A 23,064-nucleotide genomic window follows, 5' to 3' on the forward strand; every position below is an offset into this window, starting at 1 on the left:
GGCCATTTGAAGTCCAGAGTCTCTGTTTTTGGAAACTGCCTAAAGCAGAGAAGAAAGAAAAGTGTGAGAAGATTCAGAATGCTGGGATTTATGTTCCCGGACGTGACCCTCCATGGGAGCCTCCTGCAAATGAAGCCGCCTCCCTTCTCGTGACGATCAGCACGTACTTGTGATCCTTCTCCCTGACTCCCCTATCTGCTCCCTCTAATCCACATGGTATAGTAGGAAGATTCCAGACTTTGGAATCTGAGAATCCTGAACTGAAACCCTGAAGGTGCTACTTATCAGATGGTGTTTTTGAACAAATTATGGAACCTTTCCATGCTTTTATTTCTACAGCTGTAACCTAGTGATTCTAATACTAGCCTCATCAGTTTGTTGCAGGTATTGAATGTGATAGCAACTGAAAAATGTCAAGAATAGTGACCGAAAGCTCATAAGTTTTGATAAATGAACACTATAACAATTATATTTATCTTCCTAAAATACAAATTGTGTATGCCACTCATTGGCTCACTGACCTGCAGTAGTTAGTTACTGGTTGTTTGCTAGAACAAGTCTAAACCCCTGGGTCTGACATACACTTGCCTTTCTCAGACCCATTTAGCTATAAAACCTGGGGCTTTTCACCTGTAAGTGAACCACTGACTTCTTGAATCAGAATTGACCAAGCAAGGAGAATTTGAGAGCCATTATTTCACTGGACGATGATATCCTTAGTGTCTTGCCACCAGAGCAGCACTGTACCTAGTGAGAGACTTGGCCTCCTGGTCAGCCATTTTCTAGGCACATGCATAGGCCTTGCTGTAATGGATTGTCCCCAAGTTAGAGAGATGAAAGTGCATTACCGATGGGTTTATATTAGGAAACATGCTCCTTGTCTCAGTAGCATTCAAGAGTTACACTTAGTTTAGTCTCTTTACTTTCTCAACTGATGTTCAGCATCGTGAGTGTATATGTGTGTGGTGTTTCTGTCTGAGTTGACTGATCTTTGTTTTACGGTCTTCTCTTTTCAACCCATTTCCTGTTTGCTCCGAGAATACTCACAGGTGGCACGTGTAGCTTTATCCCAAGACAACTCGTGGATTACAGTCCTAACCTTACCCCCCAAATTTGCCAGGAAATATCTTGCTTTTATTATTATTTTCATTTCGTTCTAGTGTATCGATAGTCTTTTGAAGCAAACAACATCATTCTGTTTATAGCATTCTGTTTTTAGTAGTGGGAATTCCATTTACAAAACATAGTGATTCTCTGTCGCCGAAAATGTCAAATCCTAGATGTTCCGCTTTGCATTGTTTCATGCTTTGAAATATATCACACACAAAAAATTATTAAATACTGATCATTATAAACATTTGTTACATTGAGATTAGAGACAAGTTCTGTTTAGAGTTTACTCCAAGAACAGTTTTTATATTTTATTTTCACATTGAAAACCAGTCAGATTTGCTTCAGCCTCGAAGAGTGTGTTTATGTAAAATTAAATTAATGCCATCAGTGAACTGCACTTTTTTTTTTTTACTAAAGGGAAAATGAGTTAAAAGAAATCTATAAATTTGGTTGAATGAACACATTGAGAATTTCTGTTTTGGATACTACTGGGTGCTTGTCGGGGGGAAGAAGTGATACAGAGATAAAATTGTTGTTGAGCTCTTCTCATCTAGTGAGAGAGATGGAAAGAGTCAAACAGGGAAAAAACAAAACATGGCATAAGGGTCATTCAAAATTTGATTTAAAATATATGTAACGTTTATTTAATGCCTACTGTAGGTCAGAATACAAGGCCAAGGTTATAAAATATATAAAAGACAGTGCAAATCACATGAGAACTTATAACAGTTACAAGATATAATTCAAAAAAAGTAGTGGATGGGAATAAAATCTATTGAAAATAGGCGCTTTGAGGGCAGGAACCTTATCTATCTGTTTTTGTAATGCATTTCCAATATTACAAGGGTCCCTGGCACATAGGAGGTACTTGGTAAGCATTAATGAAGAGTGAATGATGAGGATATCATCAGCAAGTTTTATATTTAATCAGTAATTCAAAATAGAACTTAATTCCTAGTTAAAAGGAGATTGTTTTTAGGAGGCAAGTGAAGAGAAATGAACAACTTAATGTTTCAGAACATGCCTTTCAATAGGTGGCAGAACATGCCAGGTTTGAATTTTTCCTTAATTCTTCTGAGTGAATGGTTCTGGACATGTGTAACTCCCATCCAGGAGCGGGAATTACTGGAATGTCTTTCAGTCAATTGTGTATCAGTTGTTGTTCCAGGTCTAGAAAATTCTCAGATAACCTGCCTAAGTGAACTGAGATCTCTGTAGAGGAATTTGGGTTCTGGGTATGGGTCAGCCCCCAAGTCTGTCCTTTCTTTTAAAAGTATCAATAGCCAGTCTACTGGCAGCCATAGGCACATGATGGTATTATGTTTTGTTTAGTGAGGGTTCATGCTTCACATAACTTTGGAGCTTCACCATAATCAGACCAGTCCTTAAACCACCCCAGCACACAGTATGCCTGCATGGAACAAAAAACTCATATAAACCACTACATGCTTTTGAAATAACTCTGGCCTATTGCTCGAGAGTTGCTCATTCTCGTTTTTGTCCCCCTGCCTCTAAAGCAGACTGAAAGTGGATTCAGTCTGAAAGGACTTGAAGACCCTTTCTGCTGGCAGGGCAAGGTGTCGCCTAGCACCGTCCTGGCAGTCTGATTGGCCTGTTGACCTTGTCAAACATAATCAAGGACCAGTGCTCAGTGCCAAGGGTCGCATGCCACCCACGCCCAAATCTCCCTCTGACATTTCCATGGGCTTTGAGCCAACTCTCCCCCCTGGGTTTCATCTCATGTTTGTAGGAACACAAAGGAGCACAGAACCTTCCAGTTAATACAGCACCCCACCCCCACATCCCCCTTCCTGGAGAGGATAACAGTTCTGTTGACCATTATAATGCATTTTCTGTCTCCCAGCAATCCACACAGTCATTAATTTCTGCTGCTGACGTCAGGAAAGAGGATTATGTGTGTGTCTGAAACTGTTCCCAAAGTGCTCATTAGTCATAGATAATTGAAAAACTGGTAGGGGAAGATATCGTGTAATAGTAGCCCCCGCCCGTGCAGAGGGACTGCAACCACCAGGTAATTGTAAGCTCCAGCCTGTGACCGCTCACACCGAATCTGCCCATCTGGGAATTTAGTGGACATGAGCCCAAAAGCCCTCAGAGCAATTGCTTTTTTTCACCCCAAGGTGAGGGTATTTTCACAGAGACAGAAGCCAGCCAGATCAAGAAAATAAGGGATTTGTCCATGGGACTCTCTCCTGCGTTCAGGATGAGGAACAGGGTTTAGAAAAGCTGCACAGTATTCTCAATTTAATTTTGCTTTTTAACTTAAGCTAGTTTGTTTTGATCCCAAAAGAAATACAAGGTCATAGTATAGAAGAAGCACAAATGGTAGAGAAGAATGCCCTTTGCAACAATATTCTGCATATTTTTCTAGGATTTTTTTGGAAGTATATGTGCTTACATTTTTGTATTCTTTAACAAAATTCACAAGTCGGATTCACTCTGACTACTATTCTGCATCTTGCCATTTTCACTTAATTTATCTTGGATTTCCTTCCAAGTCTATAGTTTAATTTTCCTCATTCATTTTAATGGTTATGTAGTATTCTGCTGAATACATGTGCCTAATTTATTTACCCTAACCATATTCAAGGTGGAAAACATCTTTAAAAAATTACACAAGAAATTTGTGTTCAAGGTAGAACAATTAGAAATTATAGATTAGTCAAAAACAAAAACGAAAAACAAACAAACAAACAAAACGCGTAATTTCTCCATCCAGAGAAAGCCTTTCTCTATATTTTTCTCCCTTAAAATGTATTTTTTTACAAATTGTCCATCAAACTTTTTGTTTTTCTTAAAATGAAGTCATACTCTACATAATGTTTTGTAGCCTGCATTTTTCAGTTGACTTGATTGGTTTAAAAATAAAAACTAATTCCCATTCTAGCATTTCTCCACATTGCAGGTTTATCTTCTTAAAAAACAGAGTGCTCAAAACTGTGGCCTGCCAGGGCCTCATTGCCTTCCTTGGCTGGAGCTCCTTGCCCCGCCTGAGGGCTCCTGCTGCTTCTCGTGCATTCAACTGCACTGCTCCGCTCCTCCCTGGCGTCCTTTTTGCCAACATACTGAACACCTCAAACACTCTATGTCTCCTGGAGCTCCCTACAGTGAACCTGCTTTTTGTTCTAATAGCATTCATTTCCCCTGAGCATGATAACTTTGAAACCAGCAATCTGCCACCTGTCTTTCCAGACCAGGCTCAAATGTCACCTACATTTTGATTTCCTAGACTCCCCTGGGTCCCCCTCACTGTTCCTGCTTGGTGCTCTGGGAACACCACGTGCATTCCACCTTTAAAAAACATTTTATACACGGTCCTTGGTTTGTACTGAACGCTATGTGCGTCCCCAAGGTCAGAGGTGCCCACACCTAGATCTTATCACAGGATAGTGGACATCTCTGGGGACCATCACTGTTACCATCATTACCAAAATGCTTGTTAAAATTTATCTGAGTGGTTGAATGAAGACTAGAAGAGATTGCAAATGCAGAGGCTGTGAAGCCCTGATTAACTCTGGGAAAACCGATGCTGTGAATAATTTAATTTTATGGTGAAAGGAGGATTATTTTTGGAAAAGTTGTCAGGATGCACTAAAGCTTTCCTCTCACAGCTCCTCTAGTCCCCTCAGAGCATCTCTATCAGATGAACTTAAAGTGTGATCTGATTGGGTGACTTCTCCAAGAGGGCCACCTATTTCTATCATCTTGTTATGCCAAGCTGTTTTCTTTTGGCTGTAGATAAACAAAGCTTCTTCCTGCTTGGGGTCCAGATAGATTGTTGCTGAAGGCTGTGTTTCCAATTCAGAGGAAGAATGTTAATCCTTGCGCATATTTATTTTCATTCCTAGACCACTAGACTGAGGAGAAGGCCTGGCTCATTGCCCTACATTCTCTGGAGGCAGAGCCTGAGAGGTCTTTGAGGGTAAAAGATGAGGGTAAAAGATGTTTATTAGGGGTTTCCACCTATGAAAGGAAGGGGAGGGAGTAGGATTGGGCAGAGGGAGAAGTGGAACCATGATGTGGTCCGGTACCACTTTGGCCAGCCTTGTAGAGTGCTCTGGAGGGACTGGTGCCCATCAGAGTCCTTATGCCTACGCTTTGCTAAGTCACTAGGTATGGTTGCCCTGGGAAACACATCGCCTCAGCAAGGTGGCCTGAAGAAACTGGCAGCTGGAGGCTGTCTGCTAACCTCACTTCCACCATGGGCAGCAAGGCCATCTTTAGTAGGGATCCAGGTGATAACAAATACCTACCTGCTAACCGCCCATATCCAAGCAACCACCATGACCTGTCATTTCTTGCTCCACATAATCTCTCATATCTGCCTCTGTTTCTGCATCTCACTTGCCAGTACCTTAATCAAGGCCCTCACCTTTTCTCTGTGGTTACTGAAATAGCTTCACAATTGTTTTCTCTTACCCCATTCTGTCCTCTGCTACAACGCTGCCAGAGGGATCTTTAAAAATGCACAAATCCAGTCACCTTACTGCCTGGCTTTATGCTCCTTCAGCGGCTTGCAGCAGTTTTCCTGATTAAGTTCACACACCTTAGTCTGGATGACGGTGCATGCCTTGTCCTCACTTCCCTCTCCAACCTCATGTCTCCTTCACTCCAGCAGTTCTCACTCCAGTTTATGTTGCAGTTTACTGAGCCCCTCTGGTAGTCTCCTGTCTTTCTTGGCCTTTGCTCAGGATGCTAGCCCTGCTGAGAAATCTATCTGTGGTTCTCCAGCATATGATTTGAACGCAGAACTCCTGACTGTAAGCCCAGGGCTCTCTGTGCTCCCCACCAGCCACGGCCTCTTTGTAAATTACAGTCCGGAAGACTTGGAAGAGTACCACACCCTGCTAATCTTCCTTCTGTCTGGAACCTTTAATGAAAATTATACCTTTTATGTTTGTGAAGATTGGGGATGAAGGTGGAACAGAATTCCCATTCTGACCTTCCTATGAAAATTAACCCCTTTTAAAAGAAATCTGAAAGTACTGGCTTACCTCGGAGATATTACAGGTTCAGCTCCAGACCACCACAATAAAGTGAGTACCGTAATAAAGCAAGTCATAACCTTTTTGCTGGTGGAGGATCTTGCCTTCAGTTTGTAAAAAGTTCAACATCTATAAAGTGCAATAAAATAAGATATGCCTGTAGTGGGCATGGTTTCTAAATGGTGCCACTTTTTAAACATAATGTTTGTTCCAAAAATACTTCTCTTGATTCCCTCATTCACTTAAAAGACACTTAAAAAAATACAGCTACACCAAAATGTAATATAATGAATAAGAGCACGTGTTTGGTATGAGCGTGGAATCCATGGCCTGTTGCACACTTAAGCTGTACGACTGTGGGGAATTTACTTTCCCTTGATAAACTTGACTTTCCCCATCCATCTGTGCAATGGGGACAGTATTAGTACTCTTCTTAGAGGATTATTGTGACAATGAGGTGAGAAAATGCATGATATGTCCTCAGCACCGTTCCTGGCACAGAAGTGCTCAGTAGATGGAGAGAGATGCTGCTCCTTATCTGCTAGATATGAGACGTAATGACATAATTAAGTGCTGGATATGAGACATAGTGACATAATTAAGATAGTTTCCAGAGCCAAACTGTCCACAGCTAAGGATGCTGCTCTCTATTCCAGGTTTTTGCCAGCCTAGGCATTCAAAGCAGATTAGAGCTTCTCTTGGTCTCTGCCCCAACATTTGATCATCTCAACCTTATCCTGTGGACCAGTGCTGTCCAGTAGAAATATAATATGAGCAACATATGTAATTTAAAAATTTCCAGTAGCCACATTAAAGTAAAAATTAATTTTAATATACATTATTTAACCTAATATATTCAAAATATTTCAGCATGTAATTGGCATAAACATTATTAATGAAATAGTTAACATTTATATTTCTGTATTAAATCTTTGACATTGGGTATGTATTTTCCACTGATTACATCTCAGTTGTAGACACTAAATTTCCCTTGTAAATATTTGATTTAGATTTTCTTAAAATAATATTAAAAAGTAGATTTTCACACCTCCGTTGTTCCCAACATGAAACTTTTCAGTAACTGACTTGTGTATCATTTTTTAAATTTAAAGTGAAATAAATTAAAAATAAGTGAAAAATTTAGCTCTGCAGTTACTCCAGCCACATTTCAAATGCTCAACGCATATGTGCCTAGCGGCTGGCTGCCTTATTAAACAGCAAGGCTCTAGAAACCACTGCAGTGGTTTCAGTCTTATTCCTCTTCTTTTTTTTAGCGAAACTTTTTTCAAATTCAGTTATAAAAAGCAACTCATTACTTAAAACCGATAAGAATGGTGTTGCGGAGGTACTTTGTTTCCCATTGGAAGAGGTCGATGAGCCATTCACGCTCTACTTTGCCTCCTTCTAACCCTGTCCCTCACCTCCACTTATAGAGGTCCTGTAGTACCTCTGCCCATCCCTGGCGCTCCAGGGAACAATTAACAACAAGTGGTAGGTATTTTAGCGGGAAGCAAATCCTGACCACATATTCAGAACTGTAGAATCTTGGAGCTCTGAGGGATCTCCTCACATATATGAGTCTACACCCTCCTCCTTGAAATACTTATTATAAATTCCTTGGCAGTGAGCAGGGGGAGCACTCAGCCTCTGCTGAACACCTGGGAGCAGATGGATCACTTCATTCTTTTCTGACTTACATGTTTCTCTTTGTCCTGATCTCATCTCCCTAACTAGGTTGGGGGCAAGGACTGCATTTTACAGTGCCACAGAGCCCACACAAAGCAAGACAATCAATAAATTCTTAACTGAAGGCCTGACTGACTGCAGGAATTCAAGGTCACTTGAAATAGCAGGGTCATTGCATTGCATAACTCTAAAGAACACCATTCAAATTGTATTCTATCGTTGTACAAGTAGCAACCTTGTAAAGTTTGCAAGATTTGGACTGGACTTTCCTTTCCAACTGAGAAAAACTTTTAAGAGATTCTTTATTGGCAGAAAATTATTCTCTCCCTTATCCTCTGACAGAAAGCAACTACACAAGTAAATTTTGTCAGCTTCCTAAGGAATATGTTCATCAGGGAATATGTATGGATGTGTGAACATATGCGTGCGCACACATGCGTGTGTGTGTGTGTGTGTGTGTGTGTGTGTGTGTGTGTGTAATGTATGCTAGTTGAGATTCTGTGTTAGGCCCATTCGAAACATTTTGAACATTTTAATCAGTTTTCAAGGGGCACTGCTTTTATATATTTTGAAATTTCCTATTTATGGAATGTTTCTGCAGTTTGAAAGATGCCCTAGAACTCCTGGGTTTGTAAAGCACCCCAGAGCATGATCCATAAAAACCAAGAACATATACCTATCACCAAGTGAGCAGAGGGACTCTTTGTGGCTGCATGGTTTCTATCTTCATTAAGTTGAGGAAATGCAGAGGGAAGGGGAGGGAGCAGAGAGGTTCTCTTAAGAAAACTCTATGTTTGCTTTTATGTTTTTCAAACTGACAGCTTTTCTTTTTCTTTTCTTTTTTTTTTTTTTTAATGTCTACCCAGGAAACCAAGTGCTGCCTCCTGGAGCTTCTCTTGGAAATGGGCTTACACCAGAGGCTGCAAAAGACCTTGGCCTTCCTGCTGGAATTGCAGTAGCAGCTTCACTTATTGATGCCCATGCAGGAGGACTAGGTAAGTACTCTGTCCACTACCAACACAGAATATTCCCTGGAACCTAAGATATTCCTTTCCTATTTTTAAAGAAAAAATCAAGGGCTGGCAATTCAAGATATAGTAATGAAAAGCCTTTTTACAGTTAAGTATTTGGATAGAATTATAGAATTTTTAATCAAATATCAAAATTGTTTATAATTTTAAATATGTAATTTTATTAATTTATAAATTTATATATTTATAATTTTATTAATTTCTCCATGCAGAATAATAGAAAAACATTGATCTGAATGGATATCTGGATGCTTCTTTAGTTTATGGAAAATTTGATTAAGATATGTTAACTTCAGATGAGTATGTATGATGATGGTGTACTCACTGTTTTTTCTAAATTACTCCAATACTCTGACAAACCTAATTGATTTATTTTCATAATATATTTGGCTTACATCCTATATCTACTTACTTAAGCATTGTCTTGATTTTATTTGCTAAATAACTTTGAAGCATAACATTCATGTATGCATTATTTCAATGACCCATTGAATACTTACTACATCTCCATCATGGTGTTAGGGGACTGAATTTAAAACAAAATCAAGGTCTCTTCTCCAAATTTTAATGGGAAAACAGACAATGAGACAAGGATTCCAGTAAAGTGTGATGATGCTATCTTCCTTTTCATCCTTATTGCAGTTCGTTTTTTTTTTTTTTTTTTTTTTGGTTGTTCAGATTCTTAGTATCTCTCATTTCAACTATAGCCATATCTTTTTTCCATAGTCCTTTCTAATGGTGTTTTTAAAAATTATGCTTCAGACTTCATAAAATCAACTTAGTAGATTACGACCATTGAATTTTCAGAATAGAATGGATCAGAGTAGAAAACACCAGAGTACATCACAAAGAGCAAGCTTTGTTTTGTGAACTTCTGTTTCTATTTTATGTGTGTGTGCCTATATATACTGGGCCATTGTGAAAATGAATTTCTCACCATGGATCATAGTCAGAAAACTTTGAAAGATAGCCTAGCCTATACTTCATATTACAGCCAACAGTTATCTTTCAAATACTTACATAGAACTGTGCTCCCAAAACTTTGTTCCAAACACCTGTGTGTTTACACATGCGTATCTCTTCCCAGAATTATTGGTCCTCCACTTCTCCCTATGGCTAACTCCTTTTCTGATGTGAAGACTCATATCAGATGCTTTTTCCTCTGCATAGCCTTCCATAAAACACTCAGATTTATTTAGAAATTCTGTATGTTGTACTTCTTTCGGTACATTTGCCTCCCCCTTTGGGGAAATGGTCACATTGTGTTGCAATTACTGATTTATCTTCTTGTCTTCTCCACTGCACCAGGAGCTCCTTGATGGCATGGCATTGTAGTATTCATTTTGCACCACCTGTGCTGAGCCCTGTGTCTCGTACTTATAGGTGCTTAATAAATGTCTTCCATGGATATAGTCACACGAAGGCAAAAAGGTGAAATGGCCTTAACCTGTAGTGTGAGAGTTAATCAGTGGCAGATTATTAAGCCATATCTTGTTCTCTGCACAGCCCATAAACTTTCAGAGGAAGATAGCTCACTGATCTGTGAATGTATCTATCTTGTTCGTCTTCATGTGTTTAGGACCTTACACAGTGCCTGAGAAATAGCAAACAGCCATTAATACATGTGAGCTGGTCGAATGGTAGATAGTGGTGATTATAGGTAAGGGCGTTTCTCTCCCTGTTCAGTGTGAGCAGGGTGTGCTTTTGATTTAAGGACAGGCACAGAGAGAATTTGTGATCTCGGTAGGTTCCTGCCCCCTAGTAATCCTGTCATTCTATGCCATGTCTGAGGCCAGGGACACTTTCTCTATCATGCTATTTCAGTTATCTCTAGGGCAACGGTCTCAATCATCACCCACACCCAGGGAACAGGCACTTTGCTTGGACTATCTTATGCTGAAAGAAGAGGGCTGCACCTTGAGGACCTTCAGCACTTGTTTTCTTTGTCAGTTCCCCAGACCTCCCTAAGGTATGAACCAACACACCTCACTTCTGCTCAGGACTCACTGTGCAATCCAGGAGGGGAAGCTACTTCCTGTATGTCTCCTGGTACTTATAGACACTCAGAGAGTGTTGGGTGAATTGCACTGGGAGGAATCCAGGCTATTAAATGGCCTCTCTGTTTTCCTAAATCAGTGTCAAAGTTTACCCTTTACAAGCTTTTATTACCTTCAATATACAGATGTTCTTAAGTTAGTGAGTTTACCTTGCATTTTCCAAAAGTTCTTCAAGTAGAAAGAGACTAAGTACCTTAGATTCTTAAAGGGCTGAGCTTAGGGGCCAGCAGTGGCTGAGAAGGGCACAGGAAGGGGATTCTCCATGACTGTGGGACAGTGGAGACCTACTTAACAATTGTGACCAAGTTTTATCGTTATACTTTCTTTTACCTCCACCTCTCCCCTTCATCTAACAGCCACTTTAAGATTGCACGTCTAGGAAAGAGGAGGCATGGGAGCAAACATTCACTCTTGTGTCCCACCCTGCCTGCGCCCTGACCAGGATGCGGAGGAGAACAGACGCCTGGAAATCTTATAAAGAGCATCCACCTGTCCAAACACATTGTCACTAAAGATATATATTGAGTGCTTGCAAACTCGACAGTTACTGGTCTGGGCACTGGGTATTATCAACAGTGAATAGAGCAAACAAAGCCTCACTCCTTTTGGAATAAAAATTCTGCTTGTTCCCTCTTGGCCTGCATTTTTGTGCCATAATTTTATTGTTTTGAGACAGCCAACCCCTGAGACATATTGTGATGCCGTGATAAGGGCTCTGAACATGGAGTCTGAATATGCAGATATAAATTCCTTTTCTCCCTACCCGTGTGTGTTATGGGCCAGGTATCATACCTTTTCACATTTCTGTTTCCTTTTCTGCAATAAGAGATAGTAATGCCCCTCTTACAGGGTTGTTATGAGAACTAATGATGCAAATATGTAAAGTAGCTGGCATAGCGTCTGGCACATAGTAGGCAAATAATCCTAAGGTTTTTCCCTTTGGTTTCCTCACTGTTGAATCACAATGCCTGACACAAACTAGGAGCTTTGTAAATGGAAGTTCTCTGAGTTACTGCCCTGGTAGGAAGTATACAGGAGAACTCTCTTCCATTCAGATGGGCAGTTGGAGAAGAACCTCAGGCTTCTGGACTCCCATCTGCCTCCCCTGAATCAGTCCTAGTTTCCCTCCCTGGCTCTCTGTAACAGAACACAGGATTCACTACTTTAAGATACCGTTGTAGGTTGAGGTCTAAAATAACCTCAAGAAATGGTTAGACGAACTTTGTGCTAAGAAATTGCTGAATGTCAAGTAAGAATATGGCTTTAAAGGTCAGAATTGGATACCATCCAGGCCTCGCACAAACAAACCCTCACAAGCCCTTATGGTCCCTTCAAGTGCTGACCTAACATGACCTTCCATGGACCCCGCTTTCTGACTGGTAGGAGTGGTCATTACTCTGCCTTGGGGAAATCCTCCTGGACTCTCATTCTTAAGAGAAGCCTGGGACTGGAGGATCAAGATCAAGGATACAAGTAAAACTCAATTCGTACTTTTTCCAGTTCTGAAAAAAGAAGAGTAAGGACTTTGTGGGAATAAAAGCTAAAGATAAAAGAACATTTTGTTCTTAAGGTGCTGGTTAGTAAGTTCTCCAACAGACAGCCAGAAGATAGGAGTAGCTTTGTTTGCTCTCTGTGGGGGTGGTTCTGGCCAGGGCTCCTGCTGCTGATATTTTTCTAGCTTATAAAAATAGTATTAACTTTGTTCCAGGTCTGTTCTTGGCTCCAGCGCCCCAGCTGTCCTGAAAGGCAATAACAACCTGATTTCTGTCTGAGGCCCCTCTTCTTTCAGTTGTTTGTATCGATCAGACAAACTCCTGATTATCGTCAAATCTTCAATCAGGTGGCATTTCCTCTGGGAGCACTGACTGCGCCAACCTGACTTAATTTAAGCACACCCTCCTCTTTGCTTTTGGACTTGCCTGCATTACCGTGCATATTAATATGTCCAGTTTTGTCTGTGCAACTTAGTCTCATTTACCAGATTGTCTCATTTTATCCTGTATCCCAGTGCCTTGTACATGAAGGAGCCTTAATTTGTACATATTTAGTGAATGAATGAATGAATAAATGAATGAATGGAATTCACTCCATGAGGGAATGATATTACAACTGAGAAATATAGTAGCCTCTCATTACAGTAGCAGTTGTCCCTATATAGTATATATACCTGACTCAGTTCTCCATGAAGCAAAAGAATATGGCTTGATCCCTGATCCATTTCTATTTGTCTAGAAGTCGCTGTCTTTTTGTGCTTCCATCATGTTAGCAGGTGTTGGCCAAGAGTAAACTTTGTACCTAGGTTTAGCATCATTTCTTGATTTCAGTTACTAGATTCTTTGCCAGATGTTGAATTGGTTTCAAGTTTTCATCTGAGTTGCAGAGTCAAACCAAAATGAGGATTTCAAATTTATTCCTCCCTCCTTCACCCTCTCTCTCCCTCCCTCGGTCCCTTCCTTCTTTCCTTCCTTTATTTTAAATAGCAGTATTGGTTCCACCAGTCTTACAAAAAGAGGTCTGGTCCATGCTCTCATAAAGCAAAACATAGTTTCTTCCAGTGAATAATAAAACATGCCAGTTTCTTGTTTTACCATGATCAGTGTTCTGCAGGCAACACTGATTTTCAAAGCAACTTAATCCATACTATTATTTTGTTCCTTTGGTCAGATGAGACCGTGAAGCTCACAAAGATGACCTGCTTCTCAGCATCATACAGTTAGTAGGTGTAGATGCATAATTTAAATCCATGCCATCTGAGGCCAGAGCTCCCACTTCTAATCACCGTGCTCTGTGGAATGGCTTGTCTGTTAAAATGTGATCCATTCTCCTCTTGGATTCCACCCTTAAAATGTCAGTTGAGCAAGTAACAAATATTTTAAAAAGAAAGTCTTTCAATAAATATTGATGAACAACTTTACTAGTTGATGGGGATGTATGGTAGATACGAGAGGGTACTGGACTTCTGGGAATTTGTAGTCTAGTAGATAAAATACACATTAAACAAACAATTGCAATTATATGTGCCAAGTATGGAGGGCTTTGGAAAAACAGAATGTGTCCAAAATTGAGAGGAAGTGATATCTGATAATGTAATTGCAATATTTCTTGCCCTATTATTGCTTCTTGGTAAACAGAAATTTATTTACCCATTGTAACTTTTAAACTTCGGTTAGGCTTTTTTCCTAATACATTATTAATAAAAAACAGAAAGAACCACTGCCCTTCTTCACTGTAATGGTCACTGTAATGACCGTTCTTGCTTGCCTTCTACATGCGAGGTACTCTGACACCTGATATACTTTATCTCTTTTTCCTCACAGTAATCCTTCGAGGTAGAAGTTATTTCCCATTCCATACATGAGGAAATTAAAGGCAGAAAGAACAATATTACTGTAATCACATAGCTGGTGTTATAGCAAGGTTTGAACTTAAGTCCGACTCCCAAGCTCATGGTTTTTTTCCCTCTAAACCAGTGCTTCTCAAACAAGAGTGATTTGTCTCCCTCCTTCCCCCTACCACTCTGCCAGCTCCCAGAGGATGTTTGGCAATGCCCGAAGATAATTTTTGGTTGCCGTGACTTGGAGGAAGAGGGATTGGTACTGGTATCTGGTGGGTAGAGGCCAGAGATGCTGCAAAACATCCTAAGTGCTCAGGGTGGCCCCACAACAAAGACTGTCCAGCCTGAAGTGCCAATAGTGCTGGAGATGAGAAACTCTAAACTGTTGATATTATTTCCCTTCATCGATTCAGTATATTTCAATATAAGCTAAAAAACAGCCCCAAATAAGGGTTTTGCTAACATATTCGTACATCGTCAACATATATTTTGTGAAATTAACCCTTCAGTGAAAATAGTTGTGAGGCCAAAAGGTAGAAGTGAAGACCGAGGAGGAGGGATGGGAACAGGATGATGCCACCCCACCCATCTTACCACTAGAGTCAAGCCACACCGGACCGCTTGCCCTTTCAACACAAGCACAGTCTCTTTGCCTTTGCTTATGCAGTTTGCTTGGTTCGGGGTGGCCTCCCTCCCCTCCCCACCTAGGCAATCCTGCTCATGCGTCAGCACTCACCCTGAATGTTACTTCCACTGTGGAAACGTCTCCAAACTGAACTCCACTCTTAGAAAAAATGAATCACTCCCTACTCTGTGTTTCTGCAACACTTTGTACCTATTTCACTTTTCCCAGCAACATGTGTTCTCCGTCATGTGCTCCTCATCCAGCATAGAACCCAGCGTCAGTCCTCAGTAAATCAGAGAACTGAGATAATAAATGTAAGATTGCTAAATCTGGGTGAGGGAGCCTTTTAAAAATATAGATTTCCAGGCATCTACCCTTCTGAGGATTCTGAATCTTAAAATCTTGAGTGGGGCCTTGGAAGCCAGGTATAAGGTGGAGGATATCACCTGGTACCCAGAGGAGATAGCCTGTGTGACAAGTTGGCACTGGGCACATGGGTCAGAAGCGGTGGTGATGTGCAATTGCCAAGTAGACAGATCAGACCAAACCAGAACTGTGCTGAGAAGGAGCCAGGCCCAGGCTCAGGCCAAGAGCTGGGGGCGGGAGGGAGCATATTCAACCAGAAAGGGAAGGTGGATCCAAAGAGGCAGACAGTCTGCGAGGAATGGAGGGGGATTAGAGGAGCAGATAAAGTCATGCCGGGAATCTGGAAGGAGAAAAGCAGTGTCAGTGCCTGAGCAGATAGAGCAAGGACAGTTCCGGGAGTTCCTGGATGAGGATCAGAGTGGGGAGGAGGACTTTGTTGATGTGATTTTATCATTTTAAGTCGAGGCTTAGTTTAATGAGAACCACCACTGCCTGAGACCTAAGCAGCTGCATGAGCTGTAGTGAGGAGCAGAGGGGAGATGTGGGGGAAGGATAGCTTTGGGTTTCCTGTTCCCAGGCCCCTAGGCTTTGCAGGAGATCTGTGTTCCTCTGGACTGCGAAGGACTGACCTTAGCTGGGACACCAGTTTTTTCTCTGTAGTCAGAAAGTTGGGAGGAATTGGAGCTTTGGGGCTACATCGAGCTCTCCCTGGCCAACCCCTCTCTAGATCTTATGCCACACAAGTCAGGATATACAGTTATGAACCTTCCCTAAAACGATAACATCTTTAGTTTGCTGCACATGCTTCTGTTTGGATAATGAGTGATCATAGGCTTTAGAACTAAAAGATTGCTCAAAGATTTTCTATACCAGATTCTTCAATTTGCAAATGAGAAAACTGAGGCTCAGAAAAACAGTGAGTCATCCAGGGTTACCCCAGCAAACTTTAGTTAGAATTGAAGTTTGAGACTGGGCATCCTAATTCATTGGCCAGGGCCCTCACCCCATTTTGCTATACCATTTCCAAATTAGGAAAAAGAAATGATTCTAAGTGTCTGGGGCTCTATCAGTCATGGGTAATAAGAGCAAGCTTTGTAGACTAGGCTAGCTATTTTTTGACTAAGGGGTAGGGAGATCTGTAATATTAAAGTTTATGTTAATTTTCTTGATTAATGTTGGTATTAATCTCATTCGTGTAGTGCCATTTTCAAACCATCACCCAGGTATTTTTACCTCTTGTAATTGTTGAGTAAGCTGACACTCCAAGGATTTAAAGAAAGTTACAGGATCAGGAAGGGTTGGATCAAGACTCAAACCCTGATCTGTATGTCGCTCCCCATGACTTCATGTGTGTTTTGTGTCAAGCCATGGAACGGTGCTACCTAGTAAATGGAGCAGATATCTCCACCCAATGGGAGTTCCTGGGCCCATATAAATCTCAAATAAATCTATGACCAACTCATCAGCTTCAGAATCTAATCTGGTATTTAGAGGGAGTTTGTTAACCAGAAGGTTTTACTTATTCTCTCATGTATTTATACATGACTGAAAAAGATGAACTGCTTTTTTCCTTTGCTGAGCTTGGGAACAAAAACACAGGTTCCGATACTGCCCACCACCTGTTAGGAGGACTTCCCACTCCAAGTTCAAAAGGTGGAAGACCGCTGCAAAAGCGTTCAGGGGCCCAGAGTCTAATGTTGCACTTACGTCACTGGCTATAGGAGTAGGCTTACCCCAAAGGTCCACTGTTTTTCATGGCACAGAAGCCCAGCACATGGTGCTTCACATTCATATAATATCCCTGAGCACGAATGTTTACTTTGGGGCTTGTACATCAGCAGCCGTTAGTGGGAAAATGTACATCTCCAGTTATCACCCCTTGACTGCAGCCTCACAACTGAACTGCTGGCTGCTTCCTTATCATCTCTCCATAGACCTGGTTAGTTTCTTATTTTCCAGTTTCTTTTAGCCATGTATTCATATAAGTCATTGTAAAGAGCAAAGAGAAATACTTTTTTGATTTTCCCATGCTTGGGTCTTAGGGATTTCCTCATTGCACTCTGCAGCCAGTATAGATGTTTGGAGAAACTAAAAAGAAAAATTTCTTGGAACCTAAAATTGCTCTGGTTTCTAATTATATTATTCGGCAGCATCACCCCCACCCTAACTTTCTATGACTCTAATCCTTATCCTGCTTTGTACTATGACTCTTGTGAGAATTTGGCTCCTAAAGACAAATGACAGTCTTAAAGAAACAACACAGCAGTTAAGAACACATAACCGATTCAAATCCCGGTTCCAATTGTGAAGTCACCTGACACTCTGTGCCTCAGTTTCCCCATCTACGAAAGAATAATAATAGTACCTATCTCATAGAGTCGTTTGAAGAATAAACGAGCCGATATCTCTAAAGTACTTAGAACAATGTCTGGCAGTGCCATCTGTTTTTGGCTGTGATTAATGTGATTTACACCAGCAGATTTATGTTATGAATGATAACAGACAAGAGAAAGTCAAAGATGCATTCCAATATTTAACAAGTATGTGCTGTCTTCCTTTTATGTGCCAGACATTGTTACAGATGTGTTGAACAAAGACAAGTTCCTACTCTCACAGAGCTTCTGCCCTGCTGGGGGAATTCATGAACTGCCATATAAACATGTGTGTGTGTATTTTTATGTACATTTTATGTATGCATGTATACATGCATGCACACGTCGAGAAAACAAAAAGCACAACTACAGAAGAAATGCACAACTTTAACATGGACTACAAAGGGATTAAAATTGTTAAAGATTTTGCTTACTTTGGTTCAGTCATCAATTCAAATGGAGACTGCAGCCGAGAAATCAAGAGAAGGCTGAGACTTGGAAGGGCAGCAATGGAAGAATTAGGAAAGCTCACCACCAGCAAAGATGACCAAGGCTAAGATCATCCTCACCCTCGTATTCCCAGTTACTATGTTCTGATGCAAAAGTTGGACAGTGGTGAAGACTAATAAGAAAAAAAAATGATTCATTTGAAATATGGTGTTAGAGGATCACTCCGCAGATACCTTGAACCACCAGAAAGACAAACAGGTGGATGCTAGAGCAAATTAAACCTGAAACACTGCTGGAGGCAAAATGATCGAAATAGGAGCTGTCCTACTTCAGGCAATCATGAGAAGGCTGGGTTCTTTGGAAAATCCAATAATGCTGGAAAAACAGAAAGTAGCTGGAAAAGAGGAAGACCGAATATAAGATGGATTGACTCCATAAAAGAAACCTTAAGTGTACCAACCTGGTGCACTTATCATGAGCTGAGCACTACCTAGGCGTTTACCTAGAAAATACTTGATGCAGACAACAAGCTTATGGCTAGGCACATTTTTACCACCTCTATTTAAAGATAAGAATGAGACTTACCTAGACTCACGCAGCTAGTGTAATGGGATGGAGAGGAGAACCTTGCTCTGCTTGACTCCAGGTCTCTCCCTCTTACTATTATATAGCTTCATCTAAGCCCATGTTAACTGTTAGCCATAGATGATTTTATTACAAAGGTGTAAAACACACACACACACACACACACACACACACACACACACACACAAACATGGGAAATCTGAATCAAATGTTCAGGTCTAGAGAAAGCTAAGGCTCTTATATTTTGTTTAAAGAGAATGTGTTAGGCTGTTGATCTGTATTGTTACAAGTTCCTGAGCTGAATTTAGCCTGGAGAGTTAAAGTGTATCAGCCTTGTGACTCACCACTGTGAAAACCTGAGAGGGAACTCTCCCACCGGTATCAACAATGTGAGTGAAAACTTTACAGGCCTTCTATATTCAGGTCTTTCACAGCTGAAAGTTGTAAAGAAAAACCCACACAGTTCAATTCTGTGAAATATATTAAATCTGTCTAAATAATATGGCTCTTTTGCATACAGTGTCTGCTTTATCGTGGTGTAACATTATTACCTAGCCTAATGCATGTGGCCTAATAATTCTTTCCCATGTGCGTATGTCTGTCATTTAATGTAACACATAGAAAATAACATTTAAACATTTAAACATCTCTCGCACTTAGGCTTTAGCTTTTTGTAGGCAGTGCAATCTGGTCATATTCATCTGTGTAACTTCGGCCCCAGCACTTATAAGACCCAGTAAATATATGCATTTGATAATGGTTTTATTTATAAACAATATGCTAAGCTCTATACTAGTTTCTGTGGCAAAAACAGTAATATAAAGAGAGATATAACTTGTCGACTAGGTTCTTTAAGAATGCGAAAAAGGGAGAAGTCTCTTTCTGTTGAAATAGAGAGGCAAGGGAAGGGCGACAATACTAATGTACACTTTGTGACAGAAATGTGCTCATTAGTCTGTGTGTATAATCTTTATATCAATTCTAGCACCTTGCTCAAGGTCACATAACTAGTGACAATCCCCAGAATATCAGCCACCATGGTCCTTCAGGGTAATAGGAGGAGTAACCTTTGAACTGAATCCAGGATAATAGGTATTTTCTCCACTAGAAGCGATGAACTATTGAATATTTTGGATGGAGGAAATAATATAAGTGAAGGCACCAAAATGAGGATGGGAAATGCTAAGCATTCCAGCTCAGCACAAACCTGTGCTATCTATAAGGGATTCCTGAAAGATGTGGCTATAAAGGTCAAATAGGTGCAAACATAGTAGCAGTTCTTGAGCACCATGTTGAAGTTTTTGCTTCTTTCTCCCCAGGCATTGGCAAGCCACTGAAGGTGGTTGAAGCAATAGACTCATTCCAAGCAAGGCTTTATGTAATTTATACACAATAGTTTGGGGAGAGGAAAGAGTAAAGGAGAAGAGGGTATCCTGAAATAGGATTGTAGCAGTGGGCCTTGTAAGGAAAACAGGGAATTTGAAAAGATGACAAGAAATTTATCAAGATTTTTTTTTTCTAAATCCATTGATTAAGCAAGAGTTTTTAAAAAAATTTTCATGCTCTTTATATTTCTCCTAATTATTACTAAAATAAGTATGTGAAAGTATCTTCTTTAATTTGAAAGAAATTTTTTCTCCTATATTTGCCAGAAGGTAATAAATAACTTGTTAACTTCAAGACAGAGTAATTCATTTAATTTCTAAGCTGGGCATTCATTAAAACCTATTGTCTTTAGTCCACTGGGGATAGCCGGTAAACTCATTCATTTAAAATAGAACTGTGAGTAAGCAAAAAAATAAGACCTCCAAAAGTTGTGAAACATGGGTCACATCATCCTCATACTATAGGAAATGATAGGCAAAATATGGAAGACTTTTGCAATAAGGAATAATAGCTGACTATGAAAAAATATTCCCATCTCCTACGTGCAACAGGTGACATATCCTCACTAAGCACCAGTGTGCTAGGAACCAGAGATATAAATATGAACAACTCAAAGTCCCTTCTTTCAAGAAGCTCACCTTCTAATTGTAGAAACAGGCAAGTACACCAATGTAATATTGTATGGGAAGTGTCTCATGAAAGTATGTGTAGGGTATTACAGAAGTCTAAACTCATTTTGCTTCAGTGGATCAGGAAGATTCCCCCCCTCCCCCCAAAGTGAAATGGTATTGGTTTGACACTTGAAATATGAATAGGAGAAATAGTAGTTTATCTGATTCAAAATCTCTAACTTGTATGGGAAGGACCAATAATAAACAAGACAACCTTGAAGAACAACAACGTTGAGAGGACTTAATATTACCAGATATCCAAACTTGTTATAAAGTAATTAAGACTGGTATTGGAGAAGTAAATAAACTAGAGGAAAACAGATTAAGGAGTCCAGAAACAGACTTACACATGTATGAACATATATGACAAAGATGGTACTGCAGAGCTCTGAGGAAAGGATTTTTTTAAAAGAAATAACACTGTGTTAATTAGATATCAATATGGGAAAAACCGAATTTTAGCCCTTATTTTATATCATACATAAAATTAAATTTCAGTGGAATTTATATACAGTGGAGTGTTATTCAGTTATAAAAGAAAAAAAAATGATATCTTGCCATTTGTGACAATATGGATAGAGCACGAGGGCATAATACTAAGCGGAATAAATCAGAGAAAGACAAATACTGTCTAATCTCTCTTATACGTGGAATCTAAAAACAAAACCCACCGCCAAAACAATCAAACAAAAATTCCAAGCTCAAAGATACATAGAACAGATTAGTGGTTGCCAGAGGCAGGGAAGGGGGTGGAGGAAATGGGTGAAGGGGGTGAAAGGGTGAAAAAATATTAAAAATGAGCCTACTCGAGTAACTTCTGATAATTGACTATGGGTCAGTGCTTTAATGAATTGTAAAAATGATCTTCAACCCTTTAATAGTTTGTATTTTTTGCATGTCCCTCCCTCTACCAGGGTAAGAATCAAAGCAAATTTATTAGTTTTCTATTCTTTCCCTAGAGGTTGTTTTCTTTTTCTTCTCACTTGTTGTAGTTTATCATAACAAAATCCAGGACACTAGTCAAAACCATTTTTAATGGAATTTGGTTGCATTACGTTACTCAGTCATTGTTGAAGTTTGGGGAAGGAGCATTTTGTTTACATATATAGAGATTTTCACTGTTGTGTTATTAGAAAATAGTATAAGAAAAGTAACATTGCTTTGGATTAAAACTAGGTACCCTTCCCCTGGCATGCATGCATACATAAATAAATAAATTCTAAATAGATTATAAGCCTAATATGATATGTATTTTAAAAAGTTTCTAAAGACCATATAGAAGATCTTCATGATTTTGGGATAGGCAGGTATTTTTGTAAAAAGGACATCAACGTAAGTACAAACTTAACAATTGACAAATTGGACTACATTAAAATTAGGAACTTCTTTTCATCAAAAGTTGCCATTAAAAGAATCAAAGTGCAAGCCACCAAGTGGAAGAAACTATTTGCAGTGCATACAACAAAGGACTTATATCTGGCACATATAAAGAGTTTTTACAATCTAATAAGAAAACCATGACCATTGGATCGCTTTGCAGAAAAGAGGATATCCAGATGGATAATAAATTATGAAAAGTTTCTCAACCTCATAGTCCTTAGGAAATTACCAATTAAAACCATGATGTGATGCCACTACACACTCACCAAATTGACTAGAGTTAAAAAAAAAAAATAGGTAGTACCAAGTATTGGTGGGGATATGAAACAGCAGAAGTCCTCGCACACTGCTATGGAAGTTTGAATTGGTGCAACACATTGGAAAAGAGTTTGGTACTATCTGAGCTTTTATGATTCAGCATATATCCAACAGAAATGTGTACAAAAAAAAACATGTACAAGAATATACTTTATAGAAAACCATTATTCATAATGGCGAAAAACTGTAAACAAACCCCCAAATGTCAATTAATAGTAGAATGAATAAATAAATGGTCGGTATATCACGAAATGGAATCTCATACAGGAGTAGTAGAATGAATCTCATAAACACATGATAGGAGTTGGCACAAGGAAGGCATACTGAGTGGCTTAAAAATTAAAAATCAGGCAAATCCTGTGGTCTAGACATTCCAATAGTGGTTTTTGTTGGTGAGCACGTTGTCTAGAATGAAGGGATTTATTTGTGGATCTGGATAGGTGTGTTCACTTTTTAAGACTTCACTAAAGTATATGTTTAAAATTTGTGGCCCTTTAATGCATGTTATACTTTATTAATAAAGTTTATTAAACGTTTCAAAGGGAATAAAAGTGGTTGAGCGCCAGCACCGGGGAGCCCTGTGCTAGGTGCTGGGACTGCAGACATGATGAGTGTGACCTGCTCTGACCATCAAGAGTGGGATGGGGGCGATGAGTGGTTTCAGAGGCAGGGTAGTGTGGTAGG

The 23,064-nt window shown here is 39.8% G+C and overlaps 1 protein-coding gene across 14 annotated transcripts in view; it reads left to right on the forward strand.

The window, feature by feature from the left end:
• FGGY (FGGY carbohydrate kinase domain containing) overlaps positions 1 to 23,064 on the forward strand; it is a 401,184-nt gene that overhangs the window by 174,858 nt on the left and 203,262 nt on the right. For all 14 annotated transcript variants that reach the window (XR_001598827.2, XR_004955141.1, XR_004955142.1 and 11 more), the window contains one exon: positions 8,672 to 8,800. Coding sequence is in view for 10 of the 14 variants with exons in the window: in XM_016159901.2 (XP_016015387.1) it covers positions 8,672 to 8,800 (129 nt within the window). In the remaining 4 variants the exon portion in view is untranslated. The remainder of the gene's footprint in view (positions 1 to 8,671; positions 8,801 to 23,064) is intronic.

The sequence above is a fragment of the Rousettus aegyptiacus genome, unplaced genomic scaffold, assembly GCF_014176215.1.
Source record: "Rousettus aegyptiacus isolate mRouAeg1 unplaced genomic scaffold, mRouAeg1.p scaffold_m13_p_1, whole genome shotgun sequence".
NCBI lineage: Eukaryota > Metazoa > Chordata > Mammalia > Chiroptera > Pteropodidae > Rousettus > Rousettus aegyptiacus.